Raw genomic sequence first — 23,336 nt, 5'->3', positions numbered from 1 at the left:
TTCATTTGTAACATAGTTTATACAATGTCACACATAGTGTACATTTTGTTTTACACTTGGTCAGACCATGTTTGTTATCTAATGTAAAATATGTTAGCCAATGTGCATTTCGTACATCTTGTATACCATGCAAGGTCACACCTAGTCTCAACTAACTAGGGGGTGCTATGGTAACAAAGAATTGGGTCGCAGTAATACATTCATACATGGTCTTCTCAAGATAGTCCAAAGTAGCAGTTTTAAGGGTGCTATATCATGGTTACAGCTGTCATTCTTGGTTACTTTTTACATTTATTTCTGAATAAATAACTACAAATTAATTGATCCTGCACATACTGTTTGCCTAAATAACTCTAGAATATCGAAATTGTAATGTGGATGCTTGCTGTGTAAACAGTACGACTATATTCCCGAGTTAAAAACGTCAAAATGGAGTGCACCCAATTCTGTTGGTTATCCTAGAAAGATTATCCAATAAAAAATATTTTGATGGGCTTATAGTTGACAGCATAATGTTTGTATTTCAAAGTACAAGTTCATTAATAATTATAATGGAAAGCAACCATTTTGCAACTTTTCATATAGCACCTTTAAATGAAAAGGGACACTTTTTCATATTTTGCAGGGAGGGAAAACCGATGCTCCTCCTCGCCTCCACTAGTTATAGCCCTGTATACTAAAACCGATACCCCTCCTGGCCTCCACTAGTTATGGCCCTGTATACTAATGCACAACTGGGGCTTAATTCACAAACTCTCTTAGCAACAGGGCATAGTCCCTGCAAGTGTTTTTGTATTGCACTGCGATATCGCAAAGTTACGAGAGTTTTATGAATTGGGGCGGAATGTAGCCCAGTGATACAGCGCTCGCTTGATACGTGGTCGGTCTGGGATCGATCGTCATCGGTGGGCCCATTGGCCTATTCATCATTCCAGCCAGTGCACCCCGACTGGTATATCAAAGGCTGTGATATGTGCTATCCTGTCTGTGGGATGGTGCATATAAAAGATCCCTTGCTACTAATGTAAAAATATAGTGGGTTCCCTATCTAAGATTGAATGTAAAAATTACAAAACTTTTGACATTCAATAGCTGATGATTAATATCCAATGATATCATGAAATACAACAAACTTTAACTTCAGTGAATGAGGCCTGAGCTGGGTTGTTTGTTTGCATGACAGTGTACACGGCTGAGAGTTATCTTTCCCTGCACACATATTCCTCATTGCTGTCGCCAACTTTCTTCACACCCTTGCACAGTTTCAGCTAATTTAACATGGGAATATTTCCATTCTTGTCTATTGTCTAACATGCATGATGTATGTTGTTAAAGATTTTCTATGTGTTATACTGACATGAGATTTTTTAGATTGATGTAGTTTTCTGAGAGTTCTTAATGACCTGTGTTAGTGTAGTTATTTGAATCAGTGCTAATGAACCACTTATTAAATGTTTTTGTAATGTCAACTGATAGATTGACTGACTGACTGACTGACACATTCACACACCACACAACACCACACAACACAACATGAAACCACACAACATAACACAGCACAACAAAACAAAACAAAACAAAAGAAAATACAACAGCATCACATACACACAAAACACCACAGCACAGCACAGCACAGCAGAATGCACACACACACCATAACACAACATCACACCACACACAGAAAACACCATAACACGCCACACAACATAACACAAATCACACAACAAAACCACACCACACCACACCACACCACACCACACCACACCACACCACAATTTGTTATAATATTATTAACCAGTAATTTAAACTATTTAATAATCATTGGTAACCAGTTAATATATATTATGTATTAGAACCAGTGTCATTTGAACCACTGTTAATGAATCATTGGTAACCAGGTAATATATATGTATTAGAACCAGTGTCATTTGAACCACTGTTAATGAATCATTGGTAACCAGGTAATATATATGTATTAGAACCAGTGTCATTTGAACCACTGTTAATGAATCATTGGTAACCAGTTAATATATATATGTATTAGAACCAGTGTCATTTGAACCACTGTTAATGAATCATTGGTAACCAGTTAATATATATATATGTATTAGAACCAGTGTCATTTGAACCACTGTTAATGAATCATTGGTAACCAGGTAATATATATGTATTAGAACCAGTGTCATTTGAACCACTGTTAATTGTATCTTGAATCATTAGAATGAGTTTGACTCTCAGAATAACTGCATGAACTCTTAGATCATTTTGATGTGTTATGAAAATCAAACTATCAAATAATGTTGTGACTAAATATGCGAAACTTCTAACAATTGTTGGTGGTTTGAGTTTAAACCCTGATGTTGTGATTCTATAATCTCATGCTTTACCTTTTAATGGTAGATATTTTTGTTTGATACAAGAACTTTGTCCCTTCTTTATTTAATTATTTGCACTATTTCATTGCATTGCATAGTGAATATGGGAAATATCAACACAATGTGTGTTAAATTGTGTATGTCAAGCCTTTGGTAAGACTAATACAGATAATAGGTCATTTATTTTATTGTTATGCTGCAGCTTTAATGTGGACCTATATTTGGTTGTGTAAATTGTGATGAAAGTGAAAGTAGCTTCAAACCCATGTTAACCCATGCTTATGTCATAGTTATGTGATGTATGCCCTGATTTTATACCACCAATTTAACACGTAGTTGTATGATAAATTGTCATATGTGTACTCTATTAACATAACATATATACTCGTAAAATTGTATTTAGTTTTTGTTAGATGGATATGATACTTTATTTTGTAGCATGTTGAAGCTCAAAATGTAGAACAGGATTTGATCAATTGAAATAATTGGGTTACTGTTAGGTGACCTCATTTAATTGTAACTTTATTTTTATGCAACTTTATCCAGTTACGGTTCAGGCACGCTGTCGTTTGAGCTTTCTTGTTGATTTACGACAATATGAGTCTACATTTTTATCTTTCTCACCGATTTACAACAATACCAGTCTACATTTTTATATTTCACACCGATTTACGACAATACCAGTCTACATTTTTATATTTTTCACTGATTTACAACAATACCAACTGGTCTACATTTTTATATTTCTCACTGATTTATAACAATACCAGTCTATATTTTTATATTTCTCACTGATTTATAACTTTACCAGTCTACATTTTTATATTTCTCACTGATTTACGACAATACCAGTCTACATTTTTATATTTCCCACTGATTTACGACAATACCAGACTACATTTCTATATTTCCCACTGATTTATAACAATACCAGTCTATATTTTTATATTTCTCACTGATTTACGACAATACCAGTGTACATTTTGAGCTTTCTCATTGACTGACATAAAATATTAGTCTTCCTTTCCGAGGTTTCTTCATTAGTTAGCCTTGTTTGTGTTGTTTTAACCATCATAACACATGCATGTCTCTCACTTCAGGTTTACCACTTCCATCCCAACTCAGGCTGCTGATGTTGAAGTATTATCGTCATTGCATGCTCTTTGTCTTCTGTCTTGTAGGGCGAGCCTATATTGATATGCAACATGGGCGATGTTGACACACAGAGTCAAACCAAAAAGCATATCGCAGTCCCCCACAATATAGACTGCCTTCAGGGCGTTCTAACCGTTATCCCCATGCAGCTGCTGTCTCTACACATTGCTGAGTCGAGAAATTATGATGTGAGCATGATGGAGCACCAGCATAATATATTATGTGTATATGCGGCTTGACATACATACATATATATATATTATATTATATATATATTTACCTGCTGCATGAGGTTTTCTTTTAACCACCCCTGCCTTTTGCATGTAACCTCTTGAATTTGCATGTAACCTGTAGAATTTGCATGTATCCTATAGAATTTGCATGAGTAGCTGCCTTGTACTAATCAGTTGCATTAATTGACTTGACCTTTAGCCAATAGGTCAGTTGCATATTCAAGTTCATCTACATTGTAAGTAGCATTTTGTTCCTTTAAACACGGCATGAAAAAGGTAAGTTAATCCATGCGGGATCAGATCATTTACAGAATGGAATGATAAGAGCTTATCATAATACATCATTCTCCATCTTGCTTGTATGCTTACTACTGTATTTTTGCTCTCGTTTTGCCTGCTTACATACAAGCTGTCACTGTAACTCCATGTTTATTTTGTGCCTGTTATTTATAGGGGCGCCCGATTATCATTTGTAACCAGAACGACACAGTGACCCAAACTTTTGCCTATAAATTCTTGGACTTACCGCCCAATGTGGACTGTCTGCAGGGAATCCTAACGGTGATCCCCATGCAGCTTCTTTCTTTCCATATCGCGGTGCTGCGTGGATACGATGTAAGCTTTTCATTAGAGCTGGGCGGTATACCGCATATACCGTTAGGTATCGGTAACATGTCAATACCAATTTACCGTACGGAGCTAATTTGAAATACCAAACTTTCGGTATAGAACTTTTTTTCCCACCATTTAGTAAAGCACTAACAATATATCTGACAAACGTAAAATGGGTTGGGTATTAATCAGACGAGAGCCTTGTGTATGGAATTTAATTCTATTTAGATGAAATTAGCGGGTGAGCCTTAACTCAGACATGCATTTAAAGCCGAGTATACTGAAAATACTGCTCGATATCGGTATCGGTATTGGTATTGTATCAATACCGAATACTGTACCAATACCAAGGTAAATCACCCCAAAAATACTGATATTGATACCGAACCTGATATTTCACTACCGCCCAGCTCTATGTTTGATTTCACTGTTGTGTACCCTGACAAACTCTCACCACATGGGGTGGGCTTTGTGTACCCTGACAAACTCTCACCACACGGGCTGGGCTTTGTGTACCCTGACAAACTCTCACCACATGAGGTGGGCTTTGTGTAGCCACGACTTGTACATGTACTGGTATGTAGTTACATAACAGCTAATGGGAACTCTTTTGTCAACAAGACTATGTTACCATAAACAGTGTATTTCCTGGATAAGTCTGTAATAGCCAAACGAAACTCTCTTGTTAACACGGCTGTCAGTATGTAACCATGAGGAAAGTATTTGCTATAATTCTTTAGTAGCTAAATAGAACATGGGTAGAGTATTTGTCATAATCCTGTAATAGATAAATGTAACTCTTTTGTTAACACAGCTATGTATTGTAACTATAGGCAGAGTATTTTCCATAATCCTGTAATAGATAAATGTAACTCTTTTGTTAACACAGCTATGTATTGTAACCATAGGTAGAGTATTTGCCATAATCCTGTAATAGATAAATATAACTCTTTTGTTAACACAGCTATGTATTGTAACCATAGGTAGAGTATTTGCCATAATCCTGTAATAGATAAATGTAACCCTTTTGTTAACAATGCTATGTATTGTAACCATAGGCAGAGTATATGCCATAATCCTGTAATAGATAAATGTAACTCTTTTGTTAACACGGCTATGTATTGTAACCATAGGCAGAGTATTTGCCATAATCCTGTAATAGATAAATGTAACTCTTTTGTTAACACGGCTATGTATTGTAACCATAGGCAGAGTATATGCCATAATCCTGTAATAAATAAATGTAACTCTTTTGTTAACAATGCTATGTATTGTAACCATAGGTAGAGTATTTGTCATAATCCTGTAATAGATAAATGTAACTCATTTGTTAACACGGCTATGTATTGTAACCATAGGCAGAGTATTTGCTTTAATCCATTAATAGCTAAATGCAATTCTTTGTTAACAAGGCTGTGTGTTTCTGTAACCATGGTCAGAGTATTTGCTTTATAATTCTGTAATAGCTAGCTAGAACTCTTTATTAACAAGACAATAAGCTTACTTGACAAACATATCAATAATGCCACGCTGTCTCCCTCTTAGAAATCTTTGTGTAAATTAAAAATGTTTAAGTTATGTCTAGTTTAATAAGACTGACACCAGTCTGCCTTGACTTGGTCCCGAGAGAGGACACATGGGTGCCAGTCAGGAGGTATTCAATTACTGCAACTTATTTTCATGCTTATATCCAATTAAGGTTCAAGCACACTGTCCTGGAAACACATCTCAGTTATATGTTTTGGTATAATATTGGGGATATTGAGTTTTGATGTCTTTTATTAGTTCAGGAGATTGAGTTGTTCATGAATAAGTTGTGTTTGTAGTATTGATGTAATAAGTGTTGATGTAATATTGGGGATGTTGAATGTTATAATATAATGGCTACAATTCTTCAGTACTTGGAATGTTTATCCACATTGGGGTGGGGGGGGGGGGGGGGGGCTGATCCAGGATAGATGATAGTGAGAAAGGAACCTTACATTTCCCGTCTTGACTTGTGCACAAAATCTGGGCTGGAGTCTTAAACTTAATGACCTAACTTGTGTGTTTAGTACTATGTTGAGTTCCTCTACTAGGATGTGAACCCATTACCTACCAATCTTAAAGCTGGTTGCCTGGCGACTGTGGTTAATGTTGTGGGACTGCCAGTATTCCGGGTGTAGGGTCATGGTTGCAGTACAGCCTGATGGGTTATCCTCGTGTTTGCTTTTATCTCGCTTCTGTAGACAGTGGTATAGATGAGCTTAAAATATATAAAATCTCAGGCCTACAAGTTTGGCTTATAAAAGTTGATTGCTTTTGGTTTAGATTATAGACGATTTTCAAAAATACTGCTTTGACTTCACATCTTTCAATGTTTTTCAATTGTGTTATACTCACAGCATCGCATTTTAGTGATCCATCCCAATTTTGATACAGTACAATACACACATAGTTAATATATATGATATACTGTAAGTCCTCTAATAGATGCCTGCCTAATATTCTGGCTCTCAGACATGGCTGCTATTCAAGGCTCTGTTGGGGGTTTCAGTGAAACATTTTCACTATAGCCTTGCTGTTGGGTCATCTTCTAATATCGGCTTCCAAACGTTATTTATTCATATGGAAATCTCTTACCTCACTGAAAAAGGAAAACGCCTTCTCCTTTCCTGGTGTTCTCGACATGCAATGAGACTGGCGAGTTTAACATTACGGCATGCCTTATTATTATTATTTTAATTTTTTTGCGATGCCTTGATATGTGGTTTCTAATAGAGGATTTACGGTAGTTATATTATTGAATTATAATCAAATAAACATTTTTTAAATTGTTATGATTGAAAATGTCTGTTTTTAACTTTCACCATCTGAATGTTTCACATTTGTGTTATTTGGCTCAAGTTTGTATTTGTGAAATTAAAATATAGGAGAGGATACAAGAGTGGTAGGAAATAAGATGGAATTCATCACAGGGAAAAAACAGGAAGTGAAAATGCAAAGAATTATTTTTGATCTGTTCATATCCAGATGCTCGTAAAAATGACAACTATTTTGACAATTCACAATAAACGACATCCAATAGCCGATGTATTTTTTGATGCAGCGGTGTCATTAAACATTCAGTTCATAATGACCTATTTCTGAAGACATTTTACAATGTCAGTAAACATACACTTGTCTTCACTCGGCAAATTTAAGTTGATTCCAGATGTTGGTTGAAAGTATAAGATTATGAGTTAGAATCCCAGAATATCTATATTAAATCATGTTTATGATTCTGGCGGAATCCTAAAACATACAAATCCCCTAATATCTATATTAAATCATGTTTATGATTCTGGCGGAATCCTAAAACAAACAAATCCCCTAATTCAGTGCCTGGTCTTGCATGGTACCTTTTATATGTTACTCAACTTGATGGTGTCTCTCAGTGTGGATTGGTCTGCGGGGAAACAAGAACTAATGGTGCAGGAATACAATACATTCTGGTACAGGTCAGGGGGTGGTTATTACACCTGTGGTGGTGAGCTAAGAACTAATGGTGCAGAAATACAATACATTCTGGTACAGGTCAGGGGGTGGTTATTACACCTGTGGTGGTGAGCTAAGAACTAATGGTGCAGAAATACAATACATTCTGGTACAGGTCAGGGGGTGGTTATTACACCTGTGGTGGTGAGCTAAGAACTAATGGTGCAGGAATACAATACATTCTGGTACAGGTCAGGGGGTGGTTATTACACCTGTGGTGGTGAGCCAAGAACTAATGGTGCAGGAATACAATACATTCTGGTACAGGTCAGGGGGTGGTTATTACACCTGTGGTGGTGAGCCAAGAACTAATGGTGCTGGAATACAATACATTCTGGTACAGGTCAGGGGGTGGTTATTACACCTGTGGTGGTGAGCCAAGAACTAATGGTGCAGGAATACAATACATTCTGGTACAGGTCAGGGGGTGGTTATTACACCTGTGGTGGTGAGCCAAGAACTAATGGTGCAGGAATACAATACATTCTGGTACAGGTCAGGGGGTGGTTATTACACCTGTGGTGGTGAGCCAAGAACTAATGGTGCTGGAATACAATACATTCTGGTACAGGTCAGGGGGTGGTTATTACACCTGTGGTGGTGAGCTAAGAACTAATGGTGCAGGAATACAATACATTCTGGTACAGGTCAGGGGGTGGTTATTACACCTGTGGTGGTGAGCCAAGAACTAATGGTGCAGGAATACAATACATTCTGGTACAGGTCAGGGGGTGGTTATTACACCTGTGGTGGTGAGCCAAGAACTAATGGTGCAGGAATACAATACATTCTGGTACAGGTCAGGGGGTGGTTATTACACCTGTGGTGGTGAGCCAAGAACTAATGGTGCTGGAATACAATACATTCTGGTACAGGTCAGGGGTGGTTATTACACCTGTGGTGGTGAGCTAAGAACTAATGGTGCAGGAATACAATACATTCTGGTACAGGTCAGGGGGTGGTTATTACACCTGTGGTGGTGAGCCAAGAACTAATGGTGCAGGAATACAATACATTCTGGTACAGGTCAGGGGGTGGTTATTACACCTGTGGTGGTGAGCCAAGAACTAATGGTGCAGGAATACAATACATTCTGGTACAGGTCAGGGTGTGGTTATTACACCTGTGGTGGTGAGCTAAGAACTAATGGTGCTGGAATACAATACATTCTGGTACAGGTCAGGGGGTGGTTATTACACCTGTGGTGGTGAGCCAAGAACTAATGGTGCGGGAATACAATACATTCTGGTACAGGTCAGGGGGTGGTTATTACACCTGTGGTGGTGAGCCAAGAACTAATGGTGCGGGAATACAATACATTCTGGTACAGGTCAGGGGGTGGTTATTACACCTGTGGTGGTGAGCCAAGAACTAATGGTGCGGGAATACAATACATTCTGGTACAGGTCAGGGGGTGGTTATTACACCTGTTGTGGTGAGCTAAGAACTAATGGTGCTGGAATACAATACATTCTGGTACAGGTCAGGGGTGGTTATTACACCTGTGGTGGTGAGCTAAGAACTAATGGTGCTGGAATACAATACATTCTGGTACAGGTCAGGGGGTGGTTATTACACCTGTGGTGGTGAGCTAAGAACTAATGGTGCAGGAATACAATACATTCTGGTACAGGTCAGGGGGTGGTTATTACACCTGTGGTGGTGAGCTAAGAACTAATGGTGCTGGAATACAATACATTCTGGTACAGGTCAGGGGGTGGTTATTACACCTGTGGTGGTGAGCTAAGAACTAATGGTGCTGGAATACAATACATTCTGGTACAGGTCAGGGGGTGGTTATTACACCTGTGGTGGTGAGCTAAACACAGTATAAACCTGCATGGGATGTGGAGTTATATACACTAGTCTACAGTTGTAAATATTATTCATAATTATTGATATTGTACCTAATCATTTAAAATGAGTTGAATAAGTCAATGTTGAAAGTGAAAACTGATATATTGAAGAATAAGAAATATTAATTTGCAACATTTTATTTTATACTTGTTTTATTGGGTGGGTTGTACATGTAAGTGTTTGTTTGGGTTTTGTTTGGGGTTTTTTTTTGGGGGGGGGGGGGGGGGCGGTTTGTTTGGGGGTTTTTTTGGGGGGGGTTCTTTCTTTTTAGGATCTGTTTTTTGTTATTGTTTTAACTATAAAAAACCTTATCTCTATTGTATTACATGTACTGGGTGTTTAGTATTTTGTATTGAATGGATTACATATGCCAACTGAATATATTTTATACAATCACAGAATTATAGAGTTGTTTTCATAAATGTTTGGTAGCTATTCTATATTTATGAAGATACAGTTATAATTATTTAAGATATAAATATGATGGTGTTGAAAGCTGTTTATTATAGTGTACCATACTACTGGTATTGAGTTCTCTTTGTTATCGTGTACCGTACTACTGGTGTTGAGAGCTGGTTTCTATTTCTAGGTGGACTGTCCCCGGAATCTGGCCAAGAGTGTGACCACTGAGTAATATGTGTGCTACCCTGTTACCTGTAAGCATGTCACCAAGACTACATAACAACAATTTTCGATGTTTTTTTCTGTTTATTATGGTAGTTACCTAGTCTGATATTGAAATATATTTTTTTATCTTAAACTTCAAAACAGATATAGACACCAATAACTTCCCATTAGTGTGCATTTACTAACAATGAATAAACAAAACAAAAAATATCTCTTTTATAAAAGGTGCTCTATTTAAGTTGCATTATGGCTGTTTTCTCACAAAAGTGTTTATGAATTTTTGTTTTGAAATATAAACATTATATGTTGTACTACATGCATGAACATAAAATATTACATAATAATACAAATAATAATTCACTTGTAGAAGATAATGAATTTTATTGCAAAATCTTTGACAGGTGACTGGCAGGTTAAATGCATAATGATTAATGTTTCAGATATCACATTTTGCATCCATAATTTTTTAATAGAGAATAATGGGCTGTTATTTTCATAATGAATTGTTTCTCTTTACGTTATATTTACTCAAAGATGTAGCATTACAATTCTGGTATTGGTAAGTTAAGTAAGATATGATTACATCTGGGATAGATTATTCTGTAGTTGTTTATCACAAATGTAAAAATAGCTAAATACAGCACTTGCAACTGAGATACTGCACCTTTAAGAGTGAAATAGACCTGTTGTGTACACAATTTAGCATTATAATAGGTTTTAATAATACACTTTGATGTGATACCTCATTATTAATGTGTTGCCTTCTCTGTTTAACATGAGACCATTTGTTACATTTACCTGTGTTTGGCATCCAATAGTCAATGTGAGACTAAACATTTATTAGTTCATGTGTTAGACTAAGGGAGACAAGTCTTCTTTAAAATAACAGCAACCAGAGTTACCTTCCTCTTTTTCTGCTCATTTGGCTTTTTGTGCTTGCTAAATGCTAAAATCTGATCTGCTTTGAACTATAACAGTTGTATATAATTAAAAACATATCACTCATCACTAAGACTAACTGTAACTTAATTTCAGCCTCTTTTTTTTTCTTGTCTTTTTTTTATAGATTTATTATTATATTTACATTTATATACATTCGTATATGAAAATTTCCTCTGTTCATAAATAATGAGGGTTTTTGGTGGAAAAAGTATATGAATACTTATAGTTGATATTTTAAAACCTGATCTTTTAAATTAATATTTAGTACACTTTGATTATTTTAGTTTTGTCTTTCATTTGCTGAATTTCAAAAATGAAAGATATTTTTTAAGAAAATATGGTAATTTTACTAATTGTTAATTTTATTATTTTTTATTTTGGTTTTGAGAATTTCTTATATTAAATTTATACTAATGGTACATAATCACTATGTGACTGTTATACATAATCCACAGCCTGTGATTAAAGAACTTGAAGTTAGTTTTAGGAAAAGAACATTTTGTAAAATAAATATTGGCTATCTCACAAAATAAACAAACATGCAGCAGAGTTAATGCAGGGGAAAAAAGAGTTGAGAATAGTTTGCAATGGTGTGTCTAAATTCAACACATGTTGCAGCAGAGTTAATGCAGGCAAACAAAACTGTTGGGAAGACTTTACAAAGATCCTTTACAATTGTGTCTAAATTCACTTTGTGTCAGTTAGTTAGAAGAAATAGTGTTTGTTGTTTTAATTATTAATAAATATGTAGCAAATTCATCTTCAATGTGTAATTTGGCAAAATTGTTAATAAAAGTTGTACTGTGTCATAACATATTATTAGCCATATGGTTAAAAAAATCTTGGTTATATCAAAGTGGTATGTCCCACTTGGCATAACGCTTTGACATCATCGATTGGTGCACTACAAACTTACAGGAATGTCAACCAAATGATATAAATTAAGGTTGACTATGGGTAATAACTGGCTACCATTTCGTATCATGTTTATGTCCCTCGTGAAATAATTGTCATTGTTACTCGCTAAAGCTTGTGACAGTTGAAAATGGTTTGATGATACAGAATGTCAGCTTGTTTAACATCCTAGAACTACTGTAGCACGTTTCTCTATTTTAATGTTGTTTTTATCATGGTGCCAGATGTAGCCCAGTTGTAAAACACTCACCTGATGCACGGTCGGTCTAGATTGATCCCTGTCGGTGGAACCGTTGGGCTATTTCTCATTCCAGCCAGTGCACCATGACTGGTATGTCAAAGTCTGTGGTATATGCTATCCTGTCTGTGCAATCCCTTGCTACTAATGGAAAAGTGAAGCAGATTTTCTCTCAAGCCAATGATTGATAAATCAGTGTGCTCTAGTGGTGTCATTAAACAAAACAAACTTTAACTCTTTTTTTCTTTTTTTATCGTGATCCACTGTTATTTTTTAAAATACTTCTTTTTTTTTCAGACTGATTGCCCTCGCCATTTACTGAAAAGTTATGCAAGCCGACTCGACTAGAGCCATTTCAGTTCAGTTCAGCAGTTCAGTTCAGCAATTCAGTTCAGCAGTTCACATCATTTTCATGCCTGGACTCACAAATTGCTTTTACAATCATATTCACTATATTTATTTTTATTGCTTTTTGGGGTTTTTTTTACTTTTCTTTTTGAAATATCCAAATGCTCGGACATTTATGATTTATCATACAATCGAATATTTTAAATATGTGGATGTTACATGTTAATTTGGTTTGAACTGAAGTTTATTTGACATACATAAGAAATCTCATTGTAGTTGAGAATACAGTACTCTGTAACTCGTGCCGTATGTGGATGTTACATGTTAATTTGGTTTGAACTGAAGTTTATTTGACATACATAAAAAATCTCATTGTAGTTGAGAATACAGTACTCTGTAACTCGTGCCGTATGTTTCAGGGTACTGTATTTGTTACCATGAACTATGTTATTATTGTCAGTCGCAACATCATTTTTAAAGATAAATGTTTACATAGGACGTGATGTGATTATTTCATATTGCTTCTACTGAAGACCATCCTATATTTAAGGATTTATGGTAAAGGGTCAGTTTTTTAAACAAAGAAAAAACTTCACATGATAATAAATTGTTCTTGGTGATTAATTTTCTTAAAATACTGTTGAAACATGCAACATGAGTAACATCACAGTATCGTGGTTCTAAAGTTGTTGATGCATTTTACAGTATATCCAAAAGATAATATTGTATTTTTGAAATACTATCTATGCAGCTAATCATTATTGTTTACGAATGCTTGTTTTGAGTAGTAATATATTATAATATATATATACATTATTATACATACATATACATATAGTTGCTATCTTCTAAATATTATATGTTTACATTTTGATATGAAAAGATGGGGGTTTTGTGTGTTTTCTTCTAAATATTATGTTTACATTTTGATATGAAAAGATGGAGGTTTTGTGTGTTTTTAAATCATGTTTCTTTCTACTTTGTTTTATGTTTTCACCATATTTGAACCAAGAACAACCCGATGTTACAGACCCAGTCTTATTGTGAGACTTGTTCTAGGTGCAGATTATCTGATTGTAACGTCAGACAGGAATACTATTGATCTCATTTGTTTTGTGCACAACCAGTTTCTTCATGTTTATAAATTTAAGGTGAGTGATAAATCACTCTCCTCATAAGCTTCAGACGATTGATTTGATTTACATGGGAAAGATCTTGAGTAAAGCTTGCACATATTGACAAACAGAATTTTTGAATAGTGCAGATTGAACAATCACTGAATCAGTATAATGATATTTTCAAACACCAGATCCAGCAATCTCTAACAAGTGGGTTTATTTTCTCAACCCTCCTCCTTTCTCATCCTCATCCTCATCCTCATCCTTTCTCAATCCTTCTCCTTTCTTATTCCTCCTTTCTCAACCCTCCTCCTTTATCAACCCTCCTCCGTTCTCAACCCTCCTCCGTTCTCAACCCTCCTCCTTTCTCAACCTTCCTCCTTTCTCAACCATCCTCAGCCCTCCTCCTTTCTCAACTCTCCTCTTTTATCAACCCTCCTTTCTCAACCCTCCTCCTTTCTCATCCGGTCTTGGGACCAGTCATGGTGGAGATATTGGGGGGGGGGGGGGGGGGGGGGGCAGTTGCCTTGAATTAAATTGTGCAAATCTTGTCTAGGTTGTGAGATCATCAGAAACTGGTTATATATTTTTTTTTAGTGACAGTAATTATAGTAGTAGTATTTGTTTCTTGAAAAAATAAGTTGAAGTTGCAGTAGTTTTGATCTGCTGGTTTATGTTGTAGTAATGGAATCCGTAAATAACAATCACTGACATTTGACATCAATAACCAACGAGTGCTTGCCATGATCTGTAAATTCTCCAATATGGAGAAACGTTAATATTGTGTCACCATTTTGTGCACTTACAATCTTATTTTGTTGTTAACTTTTGTTATGGTGGCTTCTTTTATATTGTATATAATTTTATTTGCTTTGTTATACATATTTTTTTTAATTTTGTTCTTGGTCATCCTGCATTGACAATCTAAATCTCAAATTGTTTTTGGAATGGTTGATCTATGAAAAATTTGATTTTGATTTTTTAAGAAGAAAAAGTTTTTTCTTACATTTTTTGTTTTTTATAATGGCTAAATTATTGTTGTTATTTACATCAAGAATCATGTGGAAATTAATTTATTTCATGTTTATCATTTGGATCCTTGGAATTTATAAAACATTTTGGAATATGAAATGTTTATAAAGAATTTATTTTTACACTTTTCTTTAAAATATATGTATCATCAATAATTCATGTATAATGTAATGTTTTCATTTTCTAAAGAGATTTTTTTTTTCATTTAAAAGAAAGATGTTTTAATTTTCTAAAGTGATGTTTCCATGGTGCCTCTTTTGGATTTAACCTTTCTGTTTAACATTTTGTGTACCTAAAATATTATACTTGACAAAATTAAGTGCCAGTAAATATTTTTGGCATTTTTCTTTATTCAGTGAAACCAGTCTAAATCGGATCATGTCGGGTCCTAATATATTTATGTAAATTAGACAGGATTTGGTGTTTAGAGAATCCAGCGTTAGAATTTAGAAAATTCGAGACCAAGAAATGTAGTCGCTTTTGACAGGATTCCTGTTTGTGAGAGTTTGGTTTAGACAGGTTTCACTGTATACGGTAAAAACAAAACAACATTAAATTTGTTTTTGGTATTACAAAGCATATAGAACTTGCTTTTTTGTGTGAATCACTCGTAAACATTCTTTAGAAATCATCTGTGATAAACAAAAAATACTCACAAAAACCCCAGATGCTAGCCTAATATAAAACTAGCAAACACTGGACAGGTCTCCTGACCCTTAATTAATGTTGTTGAGTATATTAAATAAATCACTTGTTGTTTTAAATAGTTCAGGTGTTACTTCTGTAGCTGGGCTAAACTAAGTATACCATTTACAGTGTTCTTCAAGATTCTCAAACCAAACTGGCTGAACAGGAGAACAATTGCTTACAACAGGAGGCGTGTGAAACTTACCCGTGAACAGTTTTGCCATAGATGTGATTTCCCGGTGTCAAATTGGGTGTATTGTACATGAGAAAAGTTTATGTTTAAATGGGAAATAACAGAGTTTATAAATTTGGCTGCATCATATTTCACATGGCAGACATGCTTTTGAAAATTACAAGAATGGCACTACAACAAACCATTATGGTGAAGCATCAACCGATACTCATTGACATTCCCATCCTCCATGGACAGTGGTTTTGGTAAATCATTTGGATTTGATTTCATGTAAGAAGAATAGTAAAAGTGTTTTGGAAAAAAAACTATTTTATATCTGCAATTTAGAAAACAATCTGCTCAGAAATAATTAACTTGTAGTAAATACCATAGTAAGAAAATGGCATTCCATCTGGAAAGGACCATGGTTATGGTTTTGAAGAACACTGTTTAAGGATAGGCAGTGGGACCCTTATGTTTCTATGTAGTTGGAAGTATATACTGTTATGTTTAAGGGTGAGCAGTGGGACCCTTATATTCCTAGGTAGTTGGGAGTATATACTGTTATTTCTAGAGGTGGTGGGGGATATGTGCTTATATTTTGGGTTATTGGATGTATGTACCATTATGTCTTGGAATGGTAAATTAAAGTATATGCATCGATATGTAATGTGCATCAAGCATATACCTTCATATTTGGGGAGTTTGGGCTATGAAATGTTTGGTGTATGTGGCCGGGTTTCTTGTTGTTGTTTTTTGTTGAGAGACTTGTATTCCTTATATTTTTATGCAATTATAAGAAGAAGAAAAACTGATCAGTGTTTATTTAAACTATTATTTGCATTGTTTGTAATTACAAGAATCGTCTCAAATTGAGTTTAAAATAGAATAGCAAACTGATTGTATACTAAATTTGTGACCATTATACATCAATAAATTACAAATAAAAACCCAAACAATTCTTATTTGGTACATTTTATTTTCTGACAGCGTTTTTCACATTGTGAAGACAGACACAGCTATAACATGTCTGCCAGTATACTTGAGTAAATCTGTGTTTTAGTAGAATAAAGATTACTATTTAAATTCAATATCCTCAGTTTGTAGTCATGGTAACGTGGTCTTTTTCCTTATTAAAACCATAATATATTTATATTTCCTTGCTTACAATAGCAAAATCTTTAAGTATAAAAAATGCACTTCTGGCCCGATGCTTATAAAACCTTTAGAGTCTAGACTCAAGACTCTTAATAGAGTCTGAGACACTGATGTCATGACAACGCCATACAAATCGTATGTGTGTGACGTCATTAGAGACAGAGTCTGAGACACTAATGTCATGACAACGCCATACAAATCGTATGTGTGTGACGTCATTAGAGACAGAGTCTGAGACACTAATGTCATGACAACGCCATACAAATTGTATGTGTGTGACGTCATTAGAGATCGAGTCGGGACTAAAAGTTTTATAAGCACAGGCCATAGTCATTCTAATGTTTGTAGTTTGTTTGCATACAATAAACTTATATTAATATTTTGTTTTAATTCCAACTGCCAAAATCGAGGTGTAATAATTGTGTCAAACGGAATCGTGAATGTTGGTATGGTGCTTCGTATTTCAAGACTTAATAGACTTTATTACCCACATTTATGACATGCCACTAGACTACTCCCGTGTTTTAATAACTACCTCACGACTGATATATCAAAAGCCATGATATGTGCTGTCCTGTCTGTGGGAAAGTACATATAAATCATCTCTTGCAGCTAATGAAAACATTTAGCTGGTTTCCTCTGAAGACTACGAGTCAAAATGTCAAAATGTTTGACATCCACTAGCTGTTGATTAAATAAAATCAATGTGCTCTTGTGATGCCGTTAAACAAAATAAACTTGAATGGCTACAGACTGAGGATAGACCTTTAAATCCTTTCTTCAAATTCACTCAGTTTACGTTTTGCTAATTGTTTGCTATAGACATTTTGTTGTTTTGTCCTAAGTCCCACATTCTGTTATAACCTCAAGTGAAGTGTAACAACCTTCAGTAGTTGATATGTGATACTACAGATGCCTAAAATGGTGCTGGTCAGCAATTACGTAACACTCAAGCCAGGCTAGGTGATGTCATTACTTAGGGTGCGTTGCAAAATGTGTGTCAAGAATTATTGTCAAATGTTATGCAATGTTTTAAAGTAATGTTTCGTTGTAGTTATAAATGAAATAATCAACAAATTTTTTAAAAATAAACAGAAGCTCACTAATTCGAAATTATGTCACAGAAATGGTGAAAGGAGATGTGCATGCGTACGTGCTTGTGTCTGCGCATGCATGTGTGTGTGTGTGTGTTTGTGAGTGTGTTGAGAAGATCATTGAATGATCTAGAGGGGGGAATGGTCTTAACCTTATAAAACATAAGGGAGTAAGGAGTACAAAAAAGCTAGATTTTGTGTTGTGTAATTGTTGAACAGCCCCAATATACCTGAAAATGCTGAATGATATACACTTGATGGGCTAATTTACTAAGCCTGTTTTTGACTTATATGTAAGTAACTACATGTATTTACATTGCTTTAAATACCCGTCTTTAAAAACAGGCTTCATAAATTTGGCCCAATGTTTTTATAAAAGTTATTCGTATGTGACTTTTGACAATACCTTACAATGTGGACCAACTGATGTTGGCGAATTGATTATTATTTTGTCATGTTTTCTTTATCCTATTATTTTGTTACTTAGTTTTGGATGAATGGATTTAATAAGCCAACAAACGGCAACATGATTGTTAGTGATATGTAGTGGTACGCTTGCCAAATTAACACCGTGTTAAATCTGTGACGGTTAGACATTTTAATAAAAAGGAAATAACAGGAGCTTACAAAAGTTTGTCGTGTTTTTATTTTGTGTTCTTGTTGGAAAGGAAGGGGTGGACATAGCCTGGTGGTAAAGTTCTCTCCTGGTGCGTCGTCGGTCGGGGATCGATCCCCTTCAGTGATCCCATTAGGCTAGTTCTCGTTTTAGTCAAAACACCACAACTGGTATAATCAAAGGCCGTGGGATGGTGCATAAAAAAGATTTTTTGCTACTAATGGCGAATTTTTTTTAGCAGATTTTCCCTCTCATAGACAGTATGTCAAAATTACGAAATGTTTTAATTCCAATAGCCGATGATTAATAAATTAATTAACTTTGTTGGAAAGGAAAGAAAAGTGATATTTGATATCTTAGAACATTGTATACTACCATCAGCCATGACTGCCGACTGAAATAGGTAGAACCTCTAGCTTGGTGGTTCAGTGTTCTCATAGGCTACAAGACTGATTGTCTTCGTGAAATCAGTCGACCATTTAGCCAGAACTTTATATTCCGGGAAGGGGTGGGGGAGTGACCCACAGTGGGTGGCAATAACAGCGCTAACAGAGCAAATCACAACGGTTTATAGTCACTCGTCTGCTTACGGTTAAGACGAGCCAATCAAATTGTTCCCGAACCTTAGTATAGGTCGCTGTGGGTGAACGCAGTCCAGCCATCAACCCTTCTGAAAATGTATCGTATTGTACATGTATTGCGTTCAAGAATAAGGCAGCATGTGCTTATGGAATACTTATAAACAACGACCTCGTTTGATGATACCAAGTGTGCTCAAAACAGTATATTTGTGTTAAACAGAATACTAGCGTGCATGCACTTAGCAGTTCTAAATATCATCATGCACACGATTATAACAAGGTAGTGTGTGCATATGAAAATCAGTTTGTTAAATGAATACTTCGACTAGTGTCTCTCGTTCGGGCCAATGCACCACGACTGGAATATCAAAGGCCGTGGTATGTCCTACCCGGTGTGGGATGGTGCATATTAAAAATCCATTACTGCTAATCGAAAAGAGTAGCCCATGAAGTGGCGACAGGGGTTTCCTCTCATTATCTGTGTGGTCCTTAACCATATGTTTGACGCCATATAACCGTAAATAAAATGTGTGTCGTTAAATAAAACCTTTCTTTCTTTCTGATTCGACTATTGTCATACACCAGGTCTCCTCTCTCTCTCTCTCTCTCTCTCTCTCTCTCTCGCTCTCTCTCTTAAAAGCAATAACCTGTAAATAACCAACGACTATCTTTTGAAACATTGCACATTTGTTCTTTAGATAACAAAAAGTTACGTCTGTCGCATCTAATGTGCTTCCTATGGGCATATATAGAGAGGTGGGCCCAATTTCACAAAACATCGTAAGCCTAATTTTGCACGTAAACGTAAATCTACGACTAAACCACAATTCGTATTACTATTATAATTCAACAAATATAGTCAGAAGAACACATATTTCATTTTCTTTTGTCTTTAAAATACTCCAGCTTCCGTAATGATGTAATTTTCTGTGTGAAATTGATGCCAACCACGTGCACACCCTCGACCCGTACAAATGCTAGTAGCAGACGTAAACTTACGATGTTTAATGAAATTGGCCCCAGGATATTAAACGAGTTACTATGTATTAGTCCCGAGTGGTAATACGTTTCCTTTTTGACGAGCGTTAGAAAGTACTACTACTGCTACTGCGTACTGTATGGCTGCTACTGTGTGGTCAACGTCTGCCTTGCCTTGTCTTAAATTATTTTCGTGCTTATATCCAATTAAGGTTCAAGCACGCTCTCCTGGGCTGTCTGTCCAGGATAGTGGGTTAGTGAGAGAGAAGAGGGTGTAGTGATCTTATACCTACCCATCGAGTCGTTAAAACTCGCTCTGGGTGGAAACCGGTACCGGGCTGCGAACCCTGTACCTACCAGCCGTATGTCCGATGGCTTAACCACGACACGACCGAAACCAGTTCAAGGTCAATGTATGTTACATCTGAGTTGCTGCGTGCCCGTTGATTGGTCGCATTGAACTGAAGTAGTCAATCAAATGACAAGTTAATCCAGTGCATAGTGAGATATTATGATTTTTTATTTCCCCGGTTGTGATTACCCGCTGTGGTGATAAACATTATTACGGCATGTTTAACGTTTATGTAGCCACTAAATTACTACATGTTTGCCGTCTAATTGAACTACGTGATGTGTAATCATTGAGCAAACTTTGCCTTCTGGTTTGGCTAATAGGTATCCAGGACAACGAATAAATATACGAGACCCAAACCTATTAATCCATTAGAATATACACACTGTTGTTAAGTGTTCTGTTTCTCTCCGACTTGCACTGTTTCGACAATAATTGTTGAAACACGGAATCACTTGTTTATTAAAGCTTTAATCGTGTCGCCGCTTACTGTGATGTGTTAACTAATGGGAAAAAGCAACCATAACTAGCCTACAGTATAATCAACATTATCTTAACACGACTGAGGTTTACATCTAAAACAAATAACAGAATGGAATGGAATGAAATGTAACTCGGTAATCTCTTTTAAATTATCAAATGTTAATAGTATACGTACACTAGAAGGTAGCTTCAATGGCTGATAAACATCGCTGAAGCTGAAAACAAGTGGTTAGTAAGCCCACAGACGTCGACCATGCGAGTTCTTCTGTGCGCACTTCTGGTGACAAGCTTTCCAAATGTTCTTGGCGTCACCTACTCCGGGATGATAGATATGGAACGACTGACCTCTGACCTCTTGAAGAACTACTCCGTGTCGACCCCAGCGTTCACAGATATCTATGACAACACGACGATGACGCTGGACATGAGTCTCGTGGCTATTCTCGACATTGACGAAGTCCAACAGACGTTCTCGTTCTCGGCACACATCGGGATCACGTGGGAAGACGCGAGACTGAGGTGGAACTCTTCTGCGTACGGAGACATTGAGAGCATCCAGCTGAGAGTAGAGTACATCTGGTTCCCGGCGTTTTACCTGCTCAATCCAGCCGACAGCTCTACCAACCTGAACACCGACCTGCCCGTGTACGTGGACGACGCCGGCTTCGTCGCCCTCCGGATATACACCATCTTCAAGACGACGTGTTCGCTGGACACGCGCCGCTACCCGTTCGATACCCAGTCGTGTGACATCCTCCTGACGTGTCCGCGGGGCACCGTCTCCCGGCTGGTTGTCAACGAGCCGAAAGTGATCGCCGAGAAGCTGATGTCAATGGCCAGCGAGTGGAACCTATACAGCATTGGTGGAGAAGTCGTCAACCGCGGCCACAACGCCGAGATCGACATCGGTCGCTTCACCGTCGTCATGACGAGAAAGAGCGTCTGCTACATCACCAGCACCATATTTCCGATGTTCCTCCTCTCCTTTCTGACGTCATTCGTGTTTCTCTTTCCGCCGGACTCGGGCGAGAAGCTCTCCTACGTCATATCCATCTTCGTGTCGTACGCCGTCTTCCTCAACTTCATCAACGACGCCATGCCGCGCACGTCCACCTTCATCTCCAACCTCGAGGGCTACCTCATCGGAGTCCTGCTGCACTGCGTCACCGCCATACTCGCCAGCTTGGTCTGCGCCAGACGAGCTTTCGGCGGAAGTGACGCGCCTCTAGCCGAGAAACCCGACATCAGCTGCTGCGGGTTGAAGAAGGTTGACCAAGGATGCCCGGGGCACGAGAAGAAGATGTTGTCTGCCAATCAACTCAACAGGCGTGACTGGATCTTCTTTGGATGTTACGTCACGTCTGCGTTCCTTTTGCTCGGAATGTTCACGCTTTAGCGTCGTTCTGTTTTCGCATGGGTCGAATGTACCCAACACACATTGGTGTAGCCAGGATTTTATAAGGATGGGGGGAACCTACATTGGTAGCTCGAGTGACCTCTAGCCCTCCTGCCCCTTATCAATAAGGGGAGGGCTAGAGGTGACTCGAGCTAGAACAGTGGGTGGCTACGCCAGTGCCAGTACACAGAGAACAGTGTTCTGTAGAGTGAGTTATAAATGTGCTTAAGGTGAAAACGAACTTAAAAAGTTGTTGGTGAACCTTAGCGCCGGTCTTTGTGGATGAACGTAGTCCAGCTATGAACCCTTGTAAGGATTATCTAGTGGCTTTAAAAATGTGTTCTTATGGAATACTTACAAAGCAACTACAACCACGTTTAATCCAATGAAATGTGTGCAATAAGGTATGTTTGTGCAAAATAAAATGTAGTAAAACGTAGAACTAAACTAAATATCATTGTGCACAAGACTATAACGAAGTTGTGTATGCATATGGAAAATAAATATGTTAAAAGAATGATACCCGACTAGTGTTGTAACACCAGGTGTGTTTAGAAAGGTGTAGGCTGTTCTGCCCCAGTGCTGATATACTCTGAGCTTGTACTCCATTGCGTCTTCCTAAGATTGTGCCAGACAAATTTGAAGACAGTTGGGGCGAGTAGAGAATAGTAGGTAACTTGGGAGTATATTAGGTAATTAGAGAGTATGGTAAATAACGGGAGAATAGTCGATAGTTAGGGAGTACAGTAGGTAGTTAGGGAGAATAGTAGATAGGGAGTATAATAGGTAGTTAGGGAGAATAGTAGATAGGGAGAATAGTAGATAGTTAGGGAGTATAATAGATAGTTAGG

The 23,336-nt window shown here is 36.9% G+C and overlaps 2 protein-coding genes across 5 annotated transcripts in view; both read left to right on the top strand.

The window, feature by feature from the left end:
* The window catches only part of LOC121378858 (glutamine--fructose-6-phosphate aminotransferase [isomerizing] 2-like), an 87,080-nt gene extending 70,297 nt beyond the window's left edge, over nt 1-16,783 (top strand). For 2 of the 4 annotated variants that reach the window (XM_041507203.1, XM_041507200.1), the window contains 2 exons: nt 3,557-3,718; nt 12,768-16,783. In XM_041507203.1, coding sequence (XP_041363137.1) covers nt 3,557-3,718; nt 12,768-12,818 — 213 coding nt within the window. In that variant the 3' untranslated portion in view covers nt 12,819-16,783. Of the gene's footprint in view, nt 1-3,556; nt 3,719-4,216; nt 4,379-10,337; nt 10,405-12,767 lie in introns of all 4 variants that reach the window. The other 2 variants (XM_041507202.1, XM_041507201.1) reach the window with 2 other exon arrangements.
* Nucleotides 16,784-21,180: 4,397 nt separating this feature from the next.
* Nucleotides 21,181-23,005, top strand: LOC121380156 (acetylcholine receptor subunit beta-type unc-29-like). The gene has a single exon (XM_041508950.1). It carries the CDS (start codon nt 21,343-21,345, stop codon nt 22,483-22,485), a length of 1,143 nt encoding a protein of 380 aa, XP_041364884.1. The 5' UTR covers nt 21,181-21,342; the 3' UTR covers nt 22,486-23,005.
* The last annotated feature ends 331 nt before the right edge of the window (nt 23,006-23,336 follow it).

Source organism: Gigantopelta aegis, chromosome 8, assembly GCF_016097555.1.
Source record: "Gigantopelta aegis isolate Gae_Host chromosome 8, Gae_host_genome, whole genome shotgun sequence".
Classification (NCBI taxonomy): domain Eukaryota; kingdom Metazoa; phylum Mollusca; class Gastropoda; order Neomphalida; family Peltospiridae; genus Gigantopelta; species Gigantopelta aegis.
This window is presented reverse-complemented; position numbering and strand designations above follow the sequence as displayed.